Consider the following 25,947-nt stretch of genomic DNA (forward strand, 5'->3'; position numbering starts at 1 on the left):
TTAAATCATGTATGTGTCTAAATGTATTGCATTATTAGATCTCAAATGACCTCATGATGACCGAGTGATTTTATGTCTTTCAAGGCAAAAAAAAAACGGAAGAAAATCCCCCGCCCGTTTCCCAGGCTCCCCCTCCGCTCACCACGTGCATCTCTCTGACATTGTTTGACTGTAAGCATGAATGTGTTAAAAGAAAGTTCACTCTTAAAGAGGTATGACGACATATCAACTTCAGCTCATAGAGGAAAAATACAAAATCAATCCGGGGCTGTGGAGAGAGCGAGAGGAGCGCGGAGATTCCTCTCACTGCACACACACACACACACACACACACACACAGCTCGCTCTCTCTCCCTCTCTCTCTCTCTCACACACACACACATACATGCACGCACCGCCACACAAAAGCAGCGAGCAGGGCTTTAGGTAAAATAAACGCCGGCTGTTTTGTTGCGTTTATTCGTTCATCTGTTTGTTTTTCCCCTCCTCTCGAGGCGCGCGATGCCTTTGTGGCCGCTCGCGCGCTCCCGCCCGCCTCGCCGCGGAGGAAAGTCCAGTTCGGCTTTTCCGCGGAGCTCCAAAAATCTATGAAATGTGTTTGCATGTTCGCCTCGCCGAGCGGGGCTGTAGAGGTGGGAGCGCGAGCAGCGAGAAGCTCGAGAGGAGAAACCCGCACGCTCAGCCACCGAGGAGGAGAGGAGAAAAAACACATCCACTCACTCACACACACGCACACACACCACACCACATACGCACACACACACGCACGCACATAGACACACACATACACAAAAGTACTCCTCGTTCGCGCTGCCTCATCACGCTCTTTTCTCGCTCGCGCGTCTCGCCTCGAGGGATCCTCTCTCTTTCTCTCTCTCTCTCTCTCGTTCTCTCTCTCTTTCTCTCCCTCGCGCACTCGCTTTCTGGACGCCGCTCGGCTCGGACACACACTCAGCCGCTCCGGCCTGTCTCGGTAGGTGCGAACGGGGGAACACACTCTCTCTCGCTCTCTCTCTCTCTCACACACACACACACACATAATACAGCCTATGTAGGTACACTGAACTGGCTGGGGAGGGAGGGGTGTGTGTGTATATATATATGTGTGCGCGCGAGCGCGTGTGAGCGTGGGGAATCATACTTTGTTGAAGTCTGCTCAAAGTTGGTCTGTCATCTCCCTAACGATCGAGTCGTGTATGTGTATCTGTCTGTGTGTGTGCGCGCGCGCGCGCGCGCGTGTGCGAATGGGAGACATGGTAGCCGTACCTCTACTGCAGACCGTGGGCTGGCACCGCGCGCACACTGGTCTCAGATCACTGACTCTAGACAAAAAAGGTATTTTGGTGCGTGTGGATGTGTGTGTGCTCGTGCGTGCGCGCGCGTATGTGTGTGTTTTGTTGCTTTCGTGTCAGATAAAAACGAGGATTCGCTGCACTTTATTTTGGCCGGGGGGGGGGGCTTTTTTTTTTTACCTGCTGCGTCTGGGATCGCGTGCTAAGAAAAGAGGGAAGCGGCATCGATCGCTCGCGCTGAAAGTGATCTTTTTTGACAGTGTGCCTCTTTTTCTTTTTCGCGCACGTGCGAGGTGTATTTAACGTGGCAGGATGTGTGTAAAGACGCTTGATGTGCTCACGAGCCTCGGTGAGAGCTTTAGACTTTAGATTTCTTCATCACTGCCCCCCCCCCCCCTTCGCCCCCCTCGAGAAAAGCCCAGCAGCTAACTCTGACGTTTTTTTTTTATGCCAGTGAAATCGCGTCCGCGAGCTTGGACGCCGATGACGTTTGCAGTAGTAGCTAGTGCATGTAAGGGCAGGTGGTGCTGTGCTAGGTGTGTGTTGAGGGAACTTTAGAGCACGCAGCACCTGTGCGCCTCAGCCTCAACCACCATCATGCAGGTAAGACTGGAAACACTGATGTTTGCTGAGCAGCTGTTGTAATCGTGTGTGTTTTGGGGGTTGGGGGGGGGGGGTGCAAGGGGTGGTAGTAAGAAGTGTGTGTTTGTGTGTGTGTGTGTGTGTGTGTGTGCGCGGCTTATTGTTTGATTATGAAGCGCTGATCACTCTTTACTCTTAGACATTCAACTTATGCATGCAACTTTGGCCGTTACGCACGCGCCTGGACAAGTTTGGACCTTAGTTGTGCGTGTGTTTGTGTGAGTGGTGGTGGTGGTGGAGGGGGGGGGATGCGTGAGAGTCCACATGTTGGAAACATGCATGCTTGTCAGCAGCAGCGTCCGCAGGGTCTCGCGCGTAACTCGGCGTGCGTGCGTAAGTGTGTGCGTGTGTGTGTGTGTGTATGTGAGTGTGAAATTGAGAGTGTGAGGGAGTGAGAGGAGGAAGAGGAGGAGGAGGGCGGGGAGTGCGTGTGTGCGCTCGCGCGCCTCTTTAGGCCAGCGCTGCGTTAGTCCGCATTACCTGGACTAATAAATATCCGCCCGCGTGACGTCTCGAGCCAACGTCAAGCTGCCTACCCCTCCCTCCCTCCCTCCCTCCTCTTCTTACTGTGGTCAGCCTTCCAGGCACGAGGGTTCTCAGCGCTGCCCTTACATTTTGGGGAGGGAAGGGGGGTACTTTTATTTCGCTCGCGTGAAGGGGCAGTATTTGCCTATTAAAAACTGAAATTGATAAACAGCACAAACACTAAACTACTGATTGTGGGTCAACAGTGTAACAGCTGCTGGACCGTAGACTGGTGTGTGTGTGTGTGTGTGTGTGCACGCTCGTGTTGTGTGTGTGGCTGTGTTTGGGAGAGTTGGTGCTTGTTGTGCAGAGCAGCAGCAATTAGAGCGCGCGCTCCCCTCCAGGGAGGAAGCACGAGCTCCGTTAGCGAGCAGCTACTCCTGCCGGGCTGAGCGCAGGGCGCGAGAGCAGCTCCGGTAAACAAGGACACTATTACTGTGTTACTGAACAAAGGGGGAGCTTGCTGTTTTTAATGGACGTGTTGTAAGCATGTCATAACATGCGAATAGGCTCACATAAAGCAGAGATTACTTTACATAGATTACATTGTACCTCCTTTTTTCCTCTTTAAATGAACATTAAGGCAGTCAGTCAAAGGTTGGTTATTTATTTATCTATCCATTCATCCATCCACTTGGATCCAACTACAGACTAATTATTCGATTATTGTTCACAAATATAGCACTAATATAAATTACTTGAAATATAAACAGAAAACTAATATCAGATAGTGTGGGCCCACATTTAGGACCCTTGCAGTTAAAAAGGGGTTAACTGAGTGACCGGTCAGTGAATTAAATGCTCAAAGCTTTGGTTCTGCCTTTGTTTGGAGGCACGATTCCAAACCAGAGCCAACCGGGTTTGGCCTGAGGGGGGTCGTGACATAATGACCTGTTATATGACTACCTCAACCCTCTTCACCTGGTTCAGCTTAGTCTTAGATACGTCTCCTAGTTCTATTTTGCTATAGCTCATGTATAGCCTGCTCCTAATTCAGCTAAACAAATCTATAACAATACCTCCCTGTGTTTCATTTGTATTAATTATACCATGTTTAGTGCACTTACTTAACTTGTGTACAACTACCTAACTAAGAACCTATAGGAGAGTGAAGAACTCAAGTGTGGAAATACTGTAAGAGGTCTCTTAGAGTTTGTAGGGTTAATTCAGGCTAAATGTGACATCACTGTCTGTTGCTGTGACCTCACTTTACCTCAGCTGACAGCAGAGAGCCATTGAAAGAGTTCACATACAGTATTCCACTTACTAACCATCAGCTTTAAGTATCTGCTTTCTCGCGAGGTCAGACGGGGTGAGGTTTGCTGAGGTGCTAATATGATAATATAATGAGCTTTAAGTAATGATATCAATCGTAGTGATAAGAGGTACAGCTGAGTGCTTATGTTTATACTCCATACCTACACCACTCCCAAGCTATTTATTGCATATGATCAGTGCTGGAGTGTGTTGTCCACATCCTAAATGGCATCACCTGATCTATATCTATATATATATATATATATATATATATATATATATATATATATATATATATATAGAGCAGCGCAATGAAGAGCTGAAATTGGTCATTAAATATAACAGAATTCAGGCCTGTCAGTAGGAATCTGAGTTTTCTAGCTCACTGTAGCTCGACTTCCCCAGCATTCAGGTAAATAAATCATCACACTGGTTCTAGTTATTTTACGTGTAACATTCTGTTAACCTCCATACAATTATGCATGTCAGAATGCCATGATTGTTAGTCTGCGGTTGTCTCAGTATATCTCCACATGACTGATCTGATTCAGATTGTAAAGCCAAGGCTAGGCTCTCCTCCTTATTTTAGGTAACTAAAATAGACAGGTAGGTAACTAAAATTGACAGTGTTAGTATGTAAAAGCAATGCACTGAATTTGCTTGATTTAATTATGAACACTATCTACATGAGTTACTACTGTCTACTGCCAGTTTACCTACGTTTGGCCATTGTTGTGTTGGCGTTGTGTTTGAATCAGGTGTGTTCAGGATTTCACCTTGTTCAGTGTACATACACTGTATAGTGGACATTTACAGTTACCTAGTAATGTGGATCTAGGAGGATCTACTTTTATTCCTGAGTGGAAATGCTTGTGTATTACTCTGTCTGGTTGTCTGTCTTTATACCTGGGAGTGAACTACAGCACAGTGCAGGGTATTACTGTGTGGCCTGCAGGGAATTCTCATACTTTCAGACGGTGACACACTTTTGTAGATGCATTAAAAAGTTACTGCTGACAGTTTCTGACAATTTCTCATTAATTGCTTGAGGTCGACGATACAGCAAAAGAACACACTTCATCGCAATACCTGACTGGACATTTTCCTGATGCCTGATTACAGTGTATCATGTTTTATGCTTTATGACGTTTTATTCTTCCAAGGCTTGTGAAAAGGTTGTAACTGCCTGAATACACCCTGGGAAGCAGCAGCGTACAGTGATTTAAAATTAATTTGCAAAACATACCATTTAAAAAAAGAACACAAGGAAGCTCAGTAAAACAATTGATAAAAACAGATGAATTAAGTTAGATGAAGGCATAATGAGCTGATATCTAATCAGCTACTGCAGTTAATTAACAGGTTGCTGTTGTTTGCAAACTACCTCTACATAATTAGTCTACACTCTAAAAAAGAAAGGTGCCAAAAGGATGCTTTACACAGTGTCATAGAAGAGCCAGTTTCAAGAACCTAGCAGTGGATGAAGTGGTATGAAAGACCATTTTTTAGCTTCCTGGAAGTTTAAAGAACTTTCAGGAAGAACCTTTACATTGAGAGTTGAAATGTGTCTAAACATTTAGCATGTTCTTCACACACATGTTATGCGAACATGGCACTATAGGGGACTGCAAGTGATTCTTACATGGCATTGCTGGAGGAATCTTTTGTGGCACCTTTTTCTATAATGTGAAATCTGTCTTTTGAAGGATCTGTAGAAATACGGTGGACACTGATGATGTTCTTAGAAATGTGTTTGATGATGTCATTTATCACAATAACAATAATATAGCAGCATATAGCCCACCTCTATTTAATCAATAACTTAAGCAATATGTTTCTGATTCTTTGCTCAATTCAATCTCTGTGCTGTAGATTACGACTCTGCATGATATGATTCTGCATGATTTCTGCCGTTCGTGACCTGTTACAAATAGCCACATGGTTGGCCACATGACTTTTACAGTAGTTGAAGTGGAATTAACGCCAACGTTTCTCTGCTAAAGAGCATTTTCTAAGCCAATGATAAGACGTTGACACAGTATACGCTGTTCTGTTGCTTTGGCATTGTGTAGGCTGTTCCCTAATTCTCTGAGCTGGCAGAAAAACTAGCTGTGCTTCGCTATTACAGGAAATAAATCCATCTTTTTAGACAACTGTCTAATAGAGAAGCATGTACGAGAGCAAGTTTTATACATAGTACACGTTGAGAAGGAGGCTAGGGTCTAAAGGCTGACAAGTTCTTTGAGCAGCGCATCCTTTCTTTCCACGTCGCAAAACTTTGATATAGTTAAGAAAACAGAAGCAGTTTGTGATACGTCTGACAAAACGTGCGTGAGTGACAGAGCTGTGAGCGGCAAGAGGCGCTGTCGCAGGCTGACAGTGACACTAGTGATATAGGCAGAAGCTGTTTCCAGAGACAGACTCTCTGCGTGAGCATTCAGATTTAAAAGAGGTGTGAAGGGAAGTGAGTGATATGTTCCAGAAACAGAGAGCGAGATGAAAAAGTCAGGGACGCGCTGCTGAGAGCGGTCATTGATAACCTACTCATAAATGCTGAAAAATGCCAAAACCCTCTCTGGCAGACAGCTTATTTACAGATCCGTATAAGGTGCTACAGTATGAGCAGATTCCAGGCTCAGTTAGGCATTATTAGCATTTGTACCTGAGAAGCTTCTGTAATACAGAAGAGCTGAATTGATGAATGCAAGTTTAAAATGCTAGCTTCAATAAGCTAGCTGGTCAATAAGCTGTTTTATGGAATGGGTTTCTGTCTAGTTAATGACTCTAATAATAATTAACCCCTTAAAACTGTGAGAGGTCAAATGTAGGCCAATGTTTCCATCCCTCACTTTCATAATTACATGACTTACACGTTCGTTTCTTTTGTACTAACTGAAATAACTCATAGTTGCTACCGAATAATAAGAGTAATAGCTGAATAATAGGCATGTAGTTCTGGGGATAAAGTCTGCGATACAACTGAAAAACAGTTTAAGCCATGTATTACCTTTCAGTTTGCCTCTGAAATGCCCCAATAGCACTCTTTGTAAACTTGTCATACACTCTTAAAGCAAAATGTTCCTCAATTGTTTATTCATTTGATCTGAATGCAGATCTAAGGAAAATCCTTAATTGGTATATAAAAAGGGGGGTTGGTGCAGTGTAGTGGGTGATAACACTGCCTTCTACATGGCAAACTAGGGGTTGACAGCCCCACCAATAAGAGCCCTTGGTCAAGACTCCTAACTCTACATCCACTTGTGTAACTTGATTCAAATGTAAGGTATTTTAGATAATGGAGGTTCTTGACATTTTAAAAAGGTTCTTCACACTCACAGCTCTCATGTGAACCAAGAACCATCTTTAAAACATTAATTAAAAGTTTGTTCAGCAAACCAAAATTGATGTATCCTTCCAAAGAACGCCTGTATTTTTTTAAACAGTGTATGTATTCTGAAAGAGTTTTAGACCAACCAATAGTGTGATCTGTGCAGCTTCCCCAGCTGGATGAATATGAGTGACAGCACAACGCTGTGACTACACCTGTGCAGTTACGGGACCAAAAGGACAGTTCTATTTGAAATGCCCACAAGCCACCCTCAAAGGGAAGGGCTTATGCCCGTCTGGTGGTCATTCGTTTCCAGGCTAGACAACTATCCCAAAATGTAAAAGCTACTATTTTAGCTTCCAGCTATTCTCTCGCTAAGCAGCGTGCTTAACTTTAAGCTTGTTGGAGGTTTCATATGCTCCGTACCAACAAAGTGCCAAGATTTTACATTTCAGGCACAAAAAGAGTGACCCAGATAACAGCCATCTTCCGGACTGTGCTTTCAGGAGGGGGGTGGTTGGTCACTGATGGTGTGTGGCCAACTGTTGGCTGCGTGCAACATCCATGTGAGTGGAACGGATCTGAAATGTGCCATAGTGTGGTTCCGAGCCAGAATCGGAGTGAACCCATAGGCTGTGTGCGGCAAGCTAGCGAGACGTGCTTTCGCTGAAGTTTTTCGCAGAGCGAAAATGAAAGTGCTGGCGTCCGTCACGACTTGAATGGAGAAGAAATATGGTGGTGTGGTGGTGCCACAGAGCCCGTGAGAGCTGCATGTGATGGGGCCGGCTTGGCAGCCGGGGAGGCGAAGCTGCCTGGCGCAGCGTGGCCACTGGTCAGGAACAGAGCAGGGGGGAGAGAGAGAGAGAGAGAGAGAGAGCAACGGGCTGGCTGTGGTCTGCTGGCGCCACAGACCCCTGAGCTGGGGAGAATGCGGGGGCTGCGCTCCTGCCTTTGAAGCTTTACCTCCCACTAATTCTGGCCTTCCAATTTCCACACACTGCGTAGACCTCCCCAACCCCCCCAGCCTCTCCCTCCCCTTCCCTTTGTTTCCCTTATAAGGACAGGCCTGGCCATTTCCTCAGCTTTTCTCAGCAGGGTTGTGTGTGCTTGTGTGGGTGTTTGTGCCTGTTGTGGATGGGAGTTAGTCAATGAAAAACAAGAGCTTCTAGTTTTTAATGAATTTTGCTGTGTTTAAGCACGCTGTGTATAGCCATTCTAAATATCTCATATCAGTTGCATTGACTTCTTAAATGTCCTGTTAAAATTGACCGCAAAATGCTAGCTGTTGGGTTAAATGATTGATGGCAGATATGTGTACATCCCCATGACAACTATTAGTCTAGTTCATAAGTAGTTCAGTCAGAACGCACTATGGGGAGATGACTTACATGACCTCATTACAGGTGGAGAATTTAACATGACAAAGGACTGTAACAAATTGGATGTGGAGTACACTCCAGAATCAGACTGTAAGCAGGCCTACGGTTCATGACAACAGAGATGGCATTAAGGCATTTCATTAGGAGAGAAGGTGTTAACCTTGGGTACTATTGTGAGAATGTGAGAATACTTAAGTCATGAGAATATAATTGTCATGTCATTGTAATGATGTTAAACATCTAAGGAAATGTGCTTAAATATGTAAGGAATTAATGTTGATAAACACTTTACTTACAAATTACTGCAGAATATACTACAAAATAATATATAGCAAATTACTTTTTTATTCACTATTTATTATTTTGATGTACTGACAGCGGTCAGTTCATGAAGCAATCAGGTGCCAATTTACAATAGTATCAATAGTATATATGAATGCTAAGGTGTACAGAAGTGTGTACAGTAATTTTGTTCATTCTCTAACTGAATATGACCTGCAAATTAATGTTTTATTTATTTTAACAGTTGTCCTTAAAACTATTTGTTAGCTTAGCACTTACACAATGGCTCACGTAAAAATACCTTTCTAAAAAATAACTTGTGTAGAAGTTGTAGCTGATTGTTAACTAATAAACAAAGTAATACTTTAATACAAGTTAGTAAACGTTGCTGTCTACCTCTGTCCTGTAGGATAGATTTTCTCAGATCTGGAGCTGAGCATTTTAAACATCTCTTTTCCTCTCTTGTCTCTTTGTCTGTGGTAGTTTACAGGTTACCAGTGGGAAGATGTGGATGAGTCCTGAAGTCTAGGGCCAGGTCAAGGGCGCTGGAGGCCTGCCTGCCATTGGCTGGCTGGTCTGTGGGTCGGAGAGGAGGCTCCACCCTCACCTGGTTACTGAGTGAACTCAGATTGCTGTCTGGCTCCTCCCCCTGCCAGCCCCCCTGTCCCCTCCCCAACCCCGCCCCCTTTACCCACGCACACATCCCGGGGCTGGACCATGTCTGGCGGACGGCCAGAGGGCAGCCGGACACCCGAGGCCCAGGATAAGGACAAGGAGCGGGACCAGCGCAGCTGCAGGGAGGACAGCCCTGTTGTTGAGCGGCGCAACCGCAGCGGCATCATCAGCGAGCCACTCAGCAAGAGTCTGAAAAGGTCTCGCACACTTTCGCAGTACACCGCCGCCTGCCCGCAGACTGCCAATGGACTGAACCACAACGGACAGACCAAGAACAACCAGGCTACCAAGGCCCAGGGTGGCCAACAGCAGCAACAGCAGCAGCAACAGCAGCAGCCATCTACGGCCTCGGCCCTGGTGCCGGCAAAACTGGACCGGACCCTGGAGCAGGTGCTTGAGGGACAAAACGGCCTGCTCCACTTTGCCCAGGCCGCCGCGCTGCTCAAGCGGGCGGGCATGGAGCACATGCTGTTGCCAGGGGGAATGGGTGTGGGGGTGGGAGTGGGAGGTGTTGGGGCAGAAGCTGGGGCAGGTGACCTTGAGGGCGTGTCGGTGGCTGATGCTGTGGGAGGCCACACAGACTTCCCTTATGGTGTAGGTGGCGGCTTCCCCTTCAACCCAGGCCTCTTCATTATGACACCGGCCGGAGTGTTCCTGGCCGATAGTGCGCTGCACATGGCTGGGCTGGCCGAGTACCCGGTGCAGAGCGAGCTGGCCTCCGCCATTAGCTCCGGGAAGAAGAAAAGGAAACGCTGTGGCATGTGCCCGCCCTGCCGGCGCAGGATTAACTGCGAGCAGTGCAGCAGCTGCCGCAACCGCAAGACGGGTCATCAGATCTGCAAGTTCCGCAAATGTGAGGAACTCAAGAAGAAACCCTCTGCGGCGCTGGAGGTAAGATGCCAACAAGAGCATGAAGGGCAAAGCCCTTAAAGAAGCCCTCTCTAGGGCAACAGCTTTGGGGAGACAGGAATTCATCTTAGATTGAATCTTCTTAACTTACTGAAAAACCTTTTCAACGAAAAACGTTTCCCACATGTTTACAAATTAGATGTCAACATCCAAGGTCTTCAGTATTATTGATTTTGAAAGGCGAGTACATGAGTTTTTGCAGGACAAGCTGTTGACACTCACAACAAATATGGGTCACTTACTAACATGAGTGTGAATTAAGGTTCAAAGTTCAGAACGGAGCAAAAAATAAGGCTTGACCAATAACGAGAACGCAAGTCACTGCCTTTTGGTGTGAATGGTGCTCCGGCAGAAAGAGCAGTGTCTGTTTTTAGAAGCAGGGCTTAACGTGGTTGGGGTTGGCCATAACAGTGCTGTTCAGAGAGCCCAATTGCTTTCCTGGAGGTCCAGATTGATGGGGTTAAAGAGGGGGTTGATGGGGCTTTGGGGTGACAGGTGGCAGCAGCAGGGGCGGGGGGAGGGGGTGGATGGGCAGACATGCACCATGGGGTCTGCTCTAATCTGCCCCCCACAGTGCCATCCCGTCACTCTCCACACAGCCAGGCTTACTGACAGTGCGTGCTGCGGAGACATTCGCTAGAGCCCTTCCGTTTAGCTACTGTTACATGGTAGCCAGAAGCCTTTTTTGAACAGGCATGTCTTGAACGTGTGTGTGCAACATTAGATAACAAGACGGTGGTACATATGCCGAAAATGTCATAATATGAGTTTAAGTGATGGAAAGGGTGTGTCCTTGCGTTTATATCCTCTTACTAGGTATGGTGTAAGTTTGTAATAGTAAGAGTGGGATGCCTGAGTATACTTGTGTGTGGTTGTGTATGACATAGTCCATCTGGCCATAGGACCGTCATCTGGAGCACCAGGTGTCACGGTCGTCCTCTCTCTCTCTCTTTCCCTCACATGCCCATGTGACTTAATGGCCCTCTAAACTTTATACTGAGGTCATCCAAAGTTGGTGTGACTGTTTTTTACATCTGCAGAAATGAGATATATAGTCATTTATGTTTTAACCCCTAGAATTTAGATTTTTTCTCGCTCAGCGAGATTATTTCTCGCTCATAGGGATTTTGCCAGCGGTGCAGATTTAAATACAGAACGTAATTGCATTTGAATAGTACAATAAAACCAAAAGAATTCTCAGGACTAAATACAGTAAAACTACAGCCTCCCAAACACAGATTACTATTTTGGGTGTCTTACAATGATTCCTCACATGATGATGCACAGATGGGAAAGCTGGGCCTGCGTTCATAATCAGCATTCTATGTTAATTGTCCCAGCATCGCTCTCGGCTAAATGCCAATACACTCCCATTAGAATTTCAGGTAAATTACATCAATTTATGAGATTTTATGTTTTATGTTTATGTATGTAGCTCCACAAATAGATGGTCAGTGTAGGTTCCCTACTGTTCAAAAGTTTGAAAAACTGATTAAAAGTTCGGAATCAAGATTTTCAATAATATAAAACATAAAATCTGGTTGTAGATAAATGTATACCAATGTAATTGATGCTAATAAGTCAACTTCTTTTTTGGAAATTTGTTGTAAAGTGTAAAATGAAATTTTGTATGTGTCCACAATGAGGAGCAGGCCTGCAGTAAAAGACTAAGAAAGCTTCCTAGATGTAACATCTGGGATGCCTCATATCTAAAATGTGATGAGCTAATCTTGAGATAGATACTGTAAAACAATTACTGTAATGTGTAATTTACCAATTTGTGAAATTGTGTTTCTTCAATCACTATATCAAAGACTTTAATTTCTAAACCAAATTAAGAACAGTGTGGTGAATGTGTCAGTCAAACAAAACATGCTTTGAAGCATGATCTCTGATGCAAAAAATCAAATTATTGTTAAAAGGTATACTGAATACTGTCACAAGTGTAGCCTCTTATCCAAAGCAATGAATCGTAATATTTGCACATTAAATATTTGATTCAAAGACAATTATCTAATGATGCAGATATGTTGCTGACATAGCACCAGTCATTCCCAGCATTTATACCCTCTAAAAATGTACTGAAAACCTTACTTCATCTGTGTTATTAATGTAATTTCTTTTTTTCAAGCATTGTTTATTGGGTTAAAGCAGAATATACAATTAAATCAGTCACACATCAAATAAAACTGGACTAGAAGAATAATCAGACAGAACAGGATAGAAAAAATAAATAAGTAAACAAAATATGTATTTGGAGGGAATTACATGTCTATACATACTACTACATCAAAATATAAACTGGTCAATGCAGTGGCATTAAAGAGTAAAATGTAATGTAACACTAAACCTGTAGTTCATTTAAAAATAAATGAATAATTAAATGAATGAAGTAAAATCCCAGTTCGGAAGTTGGAATATGTGGGACTTCAGATTTTCGTAGAGTGCTTTATAGATAATTAGATTTTTTCATAGACTAAAGAGCATGGAATATCCCATGTGCTCCATCATGAGTGGGAATTATTGGGATTGTTGGATTAAAATTTAAACATACACAATTGGTTTGATCTCTGTGTAATTACTGTGATTATTTAGTGTATGATTATTTAGGGTTTGTATATAATTTGCATTATTAATTGGTTCAAAATGCGCTGTTATGTTTCATGTTGCATAAATTCCTACAGTCTTTGATTTTACATCCCTACAATGGCCTTTTCAAGGAAAATCAAATGAGTGTAATGACTTATAAGTCTAATTAGTGTGTCTGAAAAGGGGATATTTGCACCCACCTGCATTTCTGGATTTCAGTGTACTTATTAGTAACAGTAGGGAGCTGCAGTGGAGAACATAGTCCGAGAGTCATAAATTGATCCTTTTTTCCAGGGTCTTCAGAGTTATGTAGAATCTTCAGTGCTTTCCATATCCTTGTGCTGTCTACTCTGAGAAAACAGAAAGGAGTTGGCTTATTTGTGTCTATATGTGCATTATGGCTATTTGCAGTTCTGAGGTGGTTGAACACATCTGTCTCACAGTTTGTATCCAGCTGTCTCTCTTTATTTCTCTTGCTCTCTCTATGCAGCCAACTGTATTTGTTTGATGACAGCGAGGCTATTTTGGCTACGATGGCCTTTGTGCTGTATTTAAGAAATTTTACATCAAAATTCTGTCTGTCACAAAAGCAGGTAGCTGTAATTATGCATCAGCTTTCTAATCAAGTGTCAAGAGAGGTTTTCTGTCAAGAGCAGGGCAGTACACTGCAGGACACTGATAAAACAACACAGGATTTCCCTGGAGAGGTCCTGATACACTGATACAGACCCATGTTAAAATATATTAAATAAGAAGAATGGCTAATGGCTTGTAATGAAAATACACAGTGTAAATTTCACTCTGCCACACTCAATGAAGAATCTCCCTTTGATAAATTCATTTTTGATTATTAAAACAAAACAAAACAATAAAGATGATTAATTTAGATAGTGGAAGCTGATTAATTAGTTAGGCCAAAATATACAACAGCAAAATGTGATTACACATCAATGCACCATGAATAAACTTTATTGGAATATAATATTCATGTTCAGCTTCCCAAGTTACTCTAAAAGCTACTACAAGCTACTTTCTGTTTTTCCCAGGCTACACCAAGCAGCCCCAGCACTAACAAGGCCAGGCCTAGCGGAGTCAAACAAGGTCACGGCGTGTAATGGCCCCGAATACCATCTAACATTACAGTAATTAAACTTTGACAATGACAGGCATCTGTAAAAGAAGTGGCGGAAGCACCTTAGCCACTAAGTGTCTCTGAAATGCACATGCTAACAGGTGTACAATGTCCACAAGGATTTGCTCGCTGTAATTTCAGGTCTGCCCACAGCTCATTGAAAGTGTCATCTGTTCGAGTATTTCCATTATTAACCGGTACACTGTGTGTGCAGACTGAGCATGCATGCTTTAACAAGATGCATAATTGTTTGGCATGCAAACAGCAGTTTGGTAAACAAATACTAATTGCAGCGCGAGCTCTGAACCATACTGCTGGAGTCTCTCAGAGATTATTTAAGATGAATTTTTAACCTCCATAATCAAACATGGATTATGTGGATTGGCTTAAATACTGTTAAATACTGTATAATAAAGAAATACTGTTTATTGGCAGAATATGTGCAATTCAGTTTGATGTGCTCAGTGAAAGTGCTTCCTACATAGACACACACACACACACACACGTTTCTAAGTCACTGTGAGGGCTCTTTCACAGCTGACTGGGTTTTTAGTTCGGTTCGTTCTGACAGGTGTGAACACTCCACTCGTGCTCCACTTCTTGCACACCAAACAAGTGAACCGAAGTCTACCAGAAATATTGGGTACTTGGTCTTGGCCCACTTCAAAGTGAACCCTGGTTTAGTTTGCTGCTGGTGGAAACACATGTTTACGTTGATCTGCACCAACACAATAGAATTTACCATAATGCCTTTCCCTTCTTCGAGCAGCATGTACTGTCTGTTATTTCTGGCTGTTTTAGCATTTGACTCTTGACAGATGCTCTTGCCGTTCTTTTAGCCACAGCGTGGCTGAACGTGGCAGATGGACAATAAAATAATAGCAAAACAATACATTTCATTTTGGTACACAGTGCTGGAATGTATTTTTGGCCAAGCGTTTGTGACTTGATTGGTTAAATTAACAAACGTGTCAGGTTTATTTTTATTGCTTTGATGGTGAGACATGTAGACGTTAAAGGGCTCTATTTCCATTAAACATACCAGGTAGAACAACAGATTTAGATCAAGAATAAATAGAAGACATCTAGATTTTACACGGTGATAACTGAACCACAAAAACCCAAACTCCCAAACCCAAACTGTGGATATCAGAAAGCTACTACAGGTGTAAAAACAGCCTAAAGCCAGCAGCAACTTTAAGTGACAAAAGAACTACATGAAATGAGGTGAAACCATGTGAGTTGTGGTTGGGCTGGGCTCAGAACAAACAACATGGTGATTAGGCTAACGCTGCACATTATGAACTCAAACCACTAGGTTGTTTCTGCCAGCAACTGCCTCGAAATGCCCATTTTTTTGTCTAAAGTATACATAGACAAACACACAGGCATAGGAGTGGTTCTGCCTCCTCGCCTGCATGGGTCACTCTATTTCAGGTTAGCTTTATAGGGACGATGCAACATTTCTGTAAATGTTCTAGTTAGCCAACTTGGCTCATTTTCAATTGTAATCCCTGGGCAGACACAACAGGCTGTTCATGTTTGTGTGTAAGAATGTGTGTCCACATGTGACATGTGCAACAGTGTTTTGCCTGTGTTTGGTGTTCCCAACTTGTCTGATACCAATAGAAATGCTTCAAAATGACCTGTAATGAAAAAAATCTTTTCACTGACTTCCACTGAAAGCTAAAAAGGTTTTTACTTCTTTTCACTCTTGTCAAGTTGCCGTTTTGGAAATACAAGGTTTTTGTGTGACAGCGAGGATACATATGTTTAAGTATATAACAACGCATTGTTGCATTGTGATGCATCATCTGAAGGGGACGATTGAGCTGCATTGATTCACAATGTTAAAGTTGATTATAATAATATTAATTACACCACAATTACATCCAACTTTGCTTTGTGATTGGCCTAGAGGCATTCTATGGCTGCCAATATCTCCAAATAGATTCAAAAGAAGTTGTATATATTGCCTTCATTGTCTATTTTCAACTAACATGTACATACTTCAGTCCCACACTTCTGAATTGTATCAGAAATGAAATTTGATAAAACATAATTCATTTAAATAGTAAATTCAGCAATATACACCTCAAATAGTACTGTATGTGAATGAGAAAGAGAGTGTATGTGTGTGTGTGTGTGTGTGAGAGAGAGAGAGAGAGAGAGACAGACAGAGACTGAGCGCATGTAGAGCGGTGTTGCTGCAGTATTTTCAGGGTTGGAGGGTCTGGAGGTTTCACAGTGCATTGCTGTTGCCTAAGTGAGGGCCATAAAGAGAGAGAGGAGGGGCGGGGGGGTAATGTGCAAAGCGCCACCTCACACGTCGCTGACGGGAGATGTCTGGATTTATTTTGGGAACGCTCCGTTTGAACAGCAATAAGAGGAGCACAGGAGAATAAGGACCGGTCAGAGTGCTGGACACCCATTTACCCCAGCACTACCTCTAGCAACAAACACCACACACTCTTCTCCCCCTGCTACTGTATGAGTGCTCAGGTGTGGTGGGTCAGTTTAATGAGACTGAGGGAGTTTGAATGTGCTGTAGGTCGACAGGGTCTTAGTTCAGTTCTATGTGCAGTGTTTTTACTGATTTTATGGGGGTTTATTATCTTCACTTTGACCAGAACTTCACTTTTGTGTGAACACAGATGTGTGATGTGCTTTTGAAGATTAGAACCGACAAAGTACCTCAGATTCGTGAGTTTTAAAGTTAAGAGCACAACTTTTAAAGCTGGAGCACAACTAGGTGCAAGGCCTGACTAGTCGCAACAGAGAGCATTGGAGAGATGTGCAGCGAGGGGGCGATGGTCTCGTAGTTCCATGCTTTGAAATTGTGGAAGCTGAGTCCTTCTCAAAACGACAAATAAACACAAATAAGCTAGCACAGCTAGCTAGCTCTCACCTACAGCTTAGCTAACATTAGCATTGGATGAATACATAATGGTAATACATACGTAGCAAGCTACACTGGCTACATAATTCAGTAATAATAATAATAATAAATAATAACACAGAAATAACACAATCCCCTCATAAACAAAACAAACCACCTAATTATCTGTACCACAGAATAGGGATGTAAGAAGTATTGATGTATTAAAGTATCACAATATCCTGTTTTGTAGTAATGTATTTATAATCCAAAACACAGTTTGGTTTCCATGCAAGATTGTTGGCAGACAGTGGTCCATTTAGTGTTGTGTTTAAACCCTGACGGCTAAATAGCTGTGTCGTACTCTGTCTTCAGATCCCACTGTCATGATTGGATAAAAAGTCAACTATTATTTTACTCAGATTGTACGTATATGATGGAGTTTTTCATACTATGACAGTTTTCCTAAAATTTGATTGAAAAAACTGTCCAGCTTCCAGTATTGCAGCATATTGAATCGAAACCTCTGTATCGTGATATGTATCGTATCGCCAGGTCCCTGCAATATACCTTGCTGTCTCTTTCCAGGCTTTGACACCATTGCTCCACACTGAAGCTTTTTGTTGTCTGTCTGTCTTTCTTACCTTAGCAGTGAAAGCTGTTGTACGTTCTGTGTGTAACTTTCTCTCATTTGTTCTGACATTCTTGTGAACCTAGCTCGCTTATATTCAACTGTGTGTGTATGTAGAGCCAGGTAGTGTGTGCACATGTGGGGAAGTCGTGTGGATGGTTGGTAGACAGACAGGTAGGCCATCATCTCACTGGGGTTTGTAACAGTCCTGTGGCGTCCCAAGACTTTTATTTTCTGTTTTATTTATTGATTGCAATCGACTTGTAAAGAGTATTCAAAAATATTACAAAAACATTTATATAATAAATCATCTACTCCTGTTTTCTTACCTTTTAAGTAGTTTATGTTATATTACTGGAAATGTAGCACAGTTATGCTGTTTATATAAATTAAGAACTGACATTAACAGCTTAGAACTGACAACTGAGAACTTATACTAATCGTATTTGACCACTGACAGACAGTGTAGGTATAACTTCACCTTTATGTAGTTTCAGTTAAGTAACACTGGCAGTATTAAGGGTTATCACTGTCTGGCATAAAATGTGGTGTTGGTAAATATATTTGTTGGGCATCAATGTGCTCATACAGTATGTGTGTCTGACACCTGGATTAGAGAGAGTGATTGATGCTACTTGAGGCCGCATCAGTTCTTTAAATGTGTGACAGGATCTCACCTTGGCATACAGACACAGAGAGGACACCCAGGGACCTACACATACACGCACACACACATGTTGAGTTAGGATCAGAAAGCAGCAAGAAAGCAGCATTTAGTTCTGTATTTTCAAGCATAAAATTGCAGAAAAGTGTATACATTGGTCAGTCACAACATTAACACCACTGACAGGTGAAGTGAAAACATTGGTCATCTTCATCTACAGTGGCATCACTTAAGGGTTGAATATTTGGCAGCAAGTGAACAGTCAGTTCTTGAAGGTGATCTAGCATTTGACTCAACAGGAGAAATGGGCAAGCATACGAATCTGAGCCACCAAGGACCAAATTGTGTTGGTTAGATAACTGGGTCAGAACATCTCCAAAACATCAGGTCATGTGGGGTGTTCCCGGTATGTAGTGGATTATCAGTATCATTGGTATTTTTCAAAAGTAGTTTGAAATGACTGACTGACTGATGACAGGGTTATAGGTACTTTATATTATATTATATATATATCTATTAAGATCCTACCTCACAACTTACAGAAATTAAAGGATCTGTCGCCAACGTCTTTCTGCCAGATACCACAGGGCACCTTCAGAGGTCTTGTGGAGCCCATGCCTCGTATGGTCAGATCTGTTGTGGCAGCACAAGGGGGACAAACTCAATATTAGGCAGGAGGCGCTAATGTTACGGCTGATTGGTATCATATTTACTGTCTATTTTTAAGATTAGTTATATTTGAGATTTCCAGAATGCACTGAACCTTTTCTGTAAGTATCATATTGAAATCGAATTGTGAGGTAACTTACACCCTTAATAGGTGTGTGTGTTTGTGTGTGTGAATGCAGATCTTTTATGCGTTTATGTCATTTTCTTTGTACAAGATCTCTAAACTGACCCTGGACTGCTGTGTTTTTCTAGGCGTGAGTGAGAGGCATTACACACACTGGACACAGAGAGAGAGAGCATGAGAGAAAGAGAGAGAGAGAGCTTCATATTCATAACAAAATCAATAAACACAGATTAAGTGCCGCAACTTGGGCGGTGTTGGGGGTGTGGGGGGTTGACATGGTATGTCACCTCAGAGTGACCTTGGAAACACCCACAACTGCCCCAATCCCACATGACAAGGGGCTGCTGTTTTTACAGAGCAAGGGTCACAGGTCATGGGTCATGAGGGCTTACGCTGAGGTAGTCTCCAGTGAGAGGGTCAGCCATTTTTAAGGTCACTTCTTAAGCTCCTGTGAGGTCAGAGGTCATGCTTGACATGCTGGCAGCAGCCGATGTGTGAAGGAAACACACACTGATGCCTAACACCAGCCTCTCACTCAACCTGTTGCACTAAAATATTAGTGTATTTGATATTAAGAAGTATCCTATTTACATGCTATTACATAATTGGTCATATAGCAAACTTTCAGAGCAACACATTTTCATCAACTTCAAATCATGACTATCCTTAGAAAGCTGATTCAAATTTTAGAGCCTCTTTAATGAGGAGTACAAATTAATTTATATCACATTTCACAATGCTTTGGGTATTGACAACAATAGTTGTAACTTATTAGGGTTGGGGACCCACCCTCTGATGCATATTATGGGCGTAACAATGCATCAAAATACTGTGATAATGCAATGCAAAACCGTCACAGTGTGCATTATGGAGAATAGGCCTTCCAATTATTTTGAAAATGTCTGATGCAGCTGCATTGTTTGGACATCAGAGTTTGCAAACAACCAGCATCAATCAGCAACCCACTTTCAGCATGTTCATGTTATACACCATACCTCTCCTACCTACCAGCTCTGGGCTCATTAGTAATACGGCTATAGTCATAATTTCTCATCATTCAAATGTGATTCCAAACATTATGAAAACACTGAATTGTAAATGAGATATGTTGCCATACATGCACATATATTTTAAAATATACGTATACATATGCTAAATATATGGAACATATATATATACATGCATATTTTGATTGATAGGTACATTCATATACAGTGCCTATCAAAAGTATTCACTTCCTTTTTGTCCTTTTATTGTTTATTGGGAATATTGTATTGTATAAATTAAATCACTGCAAATATAATGTGGTCTTTTTAAAATAATTCACAAAAAAGACCCCCACCCCCTGACTTATACTCTTCAGTAATATTTTGTAATATATATTGCTTGGATCTCTGCTGAATTAGGTCAGTCATTGTAAAGGGGGTGAATATTTATGCAGGCACTTATTTTACTCTTATATTCTATATTTCTATTTAACTGACATTACTTTCAAAATATGAAATCTGTTTTTTTAAAGCCAAATTATATTGACCATGTTTTCATTTAAAAAAACAATAAAAGAAGAGGGGGTGAATACTATTTATAGGCACTGTATGTACATATAAGAAGTAAACATATAAATAAATATTATGAATTATATTGCATATAATTAACATATAAATGCTATATGTCATTGCTACATTTCACTTTTTTACACAATGTGAATCTGGCTGTTATGTAAATAAAGCAAACATTTCATAATAAATGGACCAAGAGAAATGTTCCAAAATGTCTTGGAATAAAATCTTTGTCAATTGTCCTCCACTAAAGGTTAAGGAGTCTTTCTCCTTGTTGTCATTCTAGAGTTACAATGTGTTTATATGACAGTGACAACAAGTTGTTGTATATAAAGGATTTCCATATATTCTAATACATGTCATATTTTTTAAATCTATAAATGACCATATATCAGATTTCCTTACGGCCCGAGTGTATCAATACATCACTAATGCGCACACAGATATACAAACTTACAGATGTACTTACAGATGTACCAATTTAGTCTAACTGAGTCAAACTGAGCATACCATGACTGAATCTAGCAATAGACCAGGCCTGCATCTGTTGATCATTCAAATTTTGAGGTTTAACTCCTTTGTGATGTCATGCAAGACGTATTTTTGAGCAATAAGAAACTAGTCCAGTGTTAGCAGTATTATTAGGCCTACTCACGTTTTGTAAGCGGCCTAATACAGTATCTTACTTTTTACCTTCACAAAAATCCCAGAAGAAAAGATCTACCAGCTGCACAAGCCATCATATATATTTTAACTATTGATCAGTCTCCTATGAAATTGTTTGGAGATTAGTCATTTCATTTACAGAAATGTATTGAGATACAATACTGTATCTGTTGCAAAGTGCAGGGAACCATTAGATGTGAATTGGAATTGATTGGACAAGCTTTTGCTGCAGAGGGCAAACACAGACATAAAAATCATAACACGCACATAATTATCAGCAAAGGAATACTTCACCAAAAAGAGCTACAGATTAATGAAGTTATCCCGTTACTCTGTTATCTGTCCCTCCTGAACGCTATGTTTTTTTTTCTGTCGCTCTCATTATTATGTTTTTTTCGCCCCCCCTGAGATAATTGTTTGATGATTGGCCTGACCATGCCGAATCCGAATCGTGATCAATTCCCGAGTTCTGTTGTTGAACTTTAATTTGTTAGATCTGTAATCAGCCTGACAGTGTGTAAGCGTGTACTACATGTGCACGTTTGTCTGTAGGAGTGTGCTTTATGTGTATGGATGTGGGTTAATCTGACGGAGGGTGAGACTGTGTGGGCTAGTGGGCTAGTGTGTGTGTGTTAGCGTGTGCATGAGGAGACGTGTGGCTCCTCCTGGCTCGGGGCAGTGCTGCTGAATGTGTTAGATTCTGTGCCGCAGTAGTGTTGCCTTTGGGAGGGAGGCGACAGCTCATCTCCACACAGTCATGGCCCAGCCTCAGCATTCACTACTGCCCGTGCACACACTGCCCTGCTCCGCCATGCTCACAGAACTGACCACAGGCCTCGTCCTAGTGTGCCTGAGCTCCACACATCGGTGTTCAGGAATAGAGGATTAAAGTATGACTGTGTTTACATTACTGGGTTGAAAAATGTGACATCTGGTTTTATCAGAGGTCCTGTGAACACAGCAGTCTTCAGAAAGTTCACATTATAAACTTGATTACTCAATTTGCTAATGTGCTTAGATCTGATCTTTCTGCCTTGAGGGTTAGCATTTGTGTTTGTAAATAATAATATGAATCATTAGTGTGAACACACATCTGCTCTGAAAGGATCTTCATGAGTGAATTTAAGCCACTACTGCTAGCTACCGCTGATTTGCTGCCAACAGTGCTGCTGGACAGTGGACAAAATTGATGTGTAACGCTAAGTGTGAAAAAATAACAACAAAAAACCCCCAGATGGATTCTGTTTTTATTGTGGTCACATGACCTCATATAAATATGTATCCAATCTAGAACCACATATGAGAAGCACTGTTCACATTGCCGGGTAGGTTCTATCATGATGTGGCACAGATCTGTTCTTTTCAATGCTGTGTAAATGCAAAAAATTTTAACCACTTTCATGTGGTCCTAGATCAGCTACATATCTGAATTATGGTGAGATGACCTTAATGAGATTTGTCAGATGAGATTTTGTTCCCTTTTTTCTACTCTGCATGTATATAGCATATTACTGTTTTCATGCTGTGTTCACAGTGGGGCAGCAGTGGCTAACCTGAATTTGCTGCAAAATCATTAATGCATTTGGTGTTTTTTTTTTCCTTCTGCCCTAATCATGAATGGCAGTGCACTGTTTAGAGCTAATAATGTTTATGATAAGGGCTTGTGCTGCTATTTTATTAATTTGTTGGTCTTGATGCTCATTGATCATTCACATGGTGTTGTTGATTGGGATTTAGGCAATACACAAACAATAAGACTTAAGCAATAGAACTTGTAATATGAACATAGCTAAAGTGGTTATTTAATATAAAGTGTGTTCACAATGCTCTGAAAAATAGCATTAAATTAATTTTCCCTTTCAAATCCCATTTTATGTATACCATGTGTATGCCATATCATGATGTCATCATTCAGTGTAGACAGAAATCTGCACATGTGGGTCATTTCAGGAATAAGGTTGGTTCATACTAATGACAGGTGAGGGTCATTTTCAAACACAAAAAAACTGAAATCGAACAATCAAGCTTGCAGCGTGAACGCAGCCAAAGAGCGCAAGAGAGAGAGAGAGAGGGAGATAAAGAGAGGGAACGTCGTTGGTGTGAGCAGTGTGGTGGGAGCTGGAGCTCTACGTGACTGCGTGGTGACTAAATAATAAATGCGGCGTATCAGGTTTCACGTGGAGCCGAGGGCCACGGCCCGTGGCTGGGGAGGGGGTGGACAGGATAGACAGCGCAGACACACAGAAAGAGAGAGAAAGAGAGAGGCAGGAAATGGCCTTAACTCTCCTTGGTCCCTGAAGGCGTATTCACCATAAAGGCCTCTTTTAGTCCTGTTTTTGTCCTGTTTTTTGTTTTTCTTTCTTAAAGTCAGAACAAATGGTCACAAGTACAGTCTCGATTTGTCGATACAGAACATCAACTGGATGTACATTTAACGAATTACATATGTCATTTAATATGTAATCAGGTGATCATTGCATAACAACAGCATTGACCGCAGGCTCTACAGGCTGTGTAAGAAAGAGACCTGAAGTCCCACTGGTTAAACTTGTGTTTTGGCTAAACTGTACAATCCACTTCTTAAAGCACACTCTCTTAACTGTAACACCCTCTCTGTTTTTCTCCCCCTCTGTCCGTTCTTTCTCTTAAGAAGGTGATGCTGCCGACGGGCGCCGCGTTCCGGTGGTTCCAGTAGGGCCCCGACCTTCGACCTCCACCCAAAGCTCTGCCGTCAAGTGCAATGCCAACTCTCGCTCGGACCGCCTCCAGCACCAACACTGGCTAGCAAACCACACATACAAACCACAACAACAACAACAACAACAACAAAAAGAGGCAACAACCACCAGATACTTCATGAAAAAACATACAGAACAAAGCAGAAACGCTACAAAGTAATCAATCAAGTAATGGATGCACCTACTTATTCCTTGAACCAAAAATTAAACATAAAGAAGAAGAAATCTATGGCAACTTTCATTCCCTTTTATATGTTTCCATTTTGGTACCTTTTTGTCCTTTTTCCAGCAGGTTTTTTCTCTCGCTTAGACATGGAACAGTTCATTGCCAAACAGAAATGACAGACTGAGTGTGGACAATCAACAAAATTTCTGTGTTTGGTGTTAATGTCGTTCATGTGTGGAAAGATACAGTACTTGTGTAGAGAATGTAAATTTTACGGCTATATTTTAAAACTAGTGGCTCATGGCAAGCACTATTGTAATTTAGCACCGTTGTTCTTACTTAAACCTCTGTATTTTATTGATTGTTTCCTTTTTTTTAGTTTGATTTTAAATTTATAGTTTGGAAGACTGATCAATGTTTGTCATTTAAGAGAAGAGGAACTATTTCGAGATGTAAAAATCCAGTTTTTGAATTAAATGAAAGAACAAATATACGTCGAGAGCCTCATTCCCAGTGTAAAGTTGGGACAGACGAGGACTGATGTTTATGTGAGGTTGCTACTACTGGAAGCTCCTTTATCGCCAAACCATCCATGTCTCCTAGCCTTCTAGTCTGCGTTGTTTTCTTTTTGTCCGACTGGCAGCCTTACGTTTTTGTTACGACGTCCCCAAAGCGCAGGAATTTACAGAGTTATCCTCCTGAGCACTTGGAGACAGCACTTGCTCCACCCGATTAAAACGCACTGAAAAAGTTTTTGGGTTTTTTTGTTTGTTTGTTTTTGTTTTTTTTCCTAATGCTTTTTTTCATGACATTGCCAGTAGCTACATCTTTTAAAAACGAACAGCAATGTTTGTACTGGATTAGAAATATGGGCTGGTTTTGTGAATAAAAACAAATGCATGTATTTGTGTCAAGAATTTACAGCTCTGACGTCTGTCTACTTGTCTACTTGCATGTTTTTTAAGAAACAGCAACAAACTTAAAAAAAAAACAACAAAAAAAACACGACAACGACAGTATGGAAATGTTCATAAATCTTATAGGTTGTTTCCTTTTCAATAAGGTAAAATAAAAAGAGATTGGACAAGAAATATCATTTTCAAATGTAGTGAAGGTCTGTGGTGCTTCCCTGAGAGTCTTTTTGGGGGGGGCTGCTTACAGTACAATGTATACAGTATATTGCTGTCATGCAAAACCTTGTATGTCCAAAATGGCAATTTTACAGGAGAAGGAGAAACCCAATGTAAAACATTTGATTCCTAGTCATTTTGGATTTCTATTGGTCCATTCGTAAAGAAATAAAAGGCTAGTAAAAAAGTCCAAAATGGAGATACATTGTTTTTGTGTGACACAGACGATATGTTAAAAGCACAGTGAAGCATGGGGCAGATCACTGCTAAGGACGAAGATGCTCGCTGGCCACGGAGCAACACCCCTGTAGTAGCCAACAGTTCCTCTTCTTCTTTGGGGGAAAAAAGTATCTTGGAGAACAAATCTCTTTCTGACACACAGTCTGACATTTACAGGTAAAAAACACAATTAGAGGGCAATGAATAATTGATAGAGAGCCAGTATCTCAGATCCACAGTCTGGGTTTCTTAAGCAAGACTGTGATGCTGAAGTGGTGAGGAAATGACATAGAGACAGAGTGAGCGCTAGACAGACAGACAGATAGATAGATAGAAAGAGAGGGAGAGTGCTTGAAGGCTCTGGAGGGTTCAAGAGCTGCAGCAGAACCTCAAGAGAGGCGGTGAGGAGGCACTCCAACACTTATCCTGGGACTTCCTGACACCAGGCTGGAGCAGTGCTAGTGCTGCGCTTTCTGTGAACATACTGTCCGTA

General features: G+C 41.9%; 1 protein-coding gene across 5 annotated transcripts; it reads left to right on the forward strand.

Annotated features, from left to right (window-relative positions):
* Window positions 1–363: 363 nt before the first annotated feature.
* Window positions 364–25,026, forward strand: cxxc5a (CXXC finger protein 5a). 5 transcript variants are annotated; one of them, XM_072661844.1, is made up of 3 exons: window positions 364–426; window positions 9,189–10,271; window positions 23,852–25,026. In XM_072661844.1, exons 2-3 carry the CDS (start codon window positions 9,423–9,425, stop codon window positions 23,894–23,896), a joined length of 894 nt encoding a protein of 297 aa, XP_072517945.1. In that variant the 5' UTR covers window positions 364–426; window positions 9,189–9,422; the 3' UTR covers window positions 23,897–25,026. The 5 variants fall into 5 exon arrangements, with proteins under 5 accessions (XP_072517945.1, XP_072517942.1, XP_072517946.1 ...); XM_072661841.1 differs by lacking the exon at window positions 364–426 and adding an exon at window positions 437–973; XM_072661845.1 differs by lacking the exon at window positions 364–426 and adding an exon at window positions 437–973 and having other exon boundaries at window positions 23,855–25,026.
* The last annotated feature ends 921 nt before the right edge of the window (window positions 25,027–25,947 follow it).

Source organism: Salminus brasiliensis, chromosome 18 (assembly GCF_030463535.1).
Source record: "Salminus brasiliensis chromosome 18, fSalBra1.hap2, whole genome shotgun sequence".
Classification (NCBI taxonomy): Eukaryota; Metazoa; Chordata; class Actinopteri; order Characiformes; family Bryconidae; genus Salminus; species Salminus brasiliensis.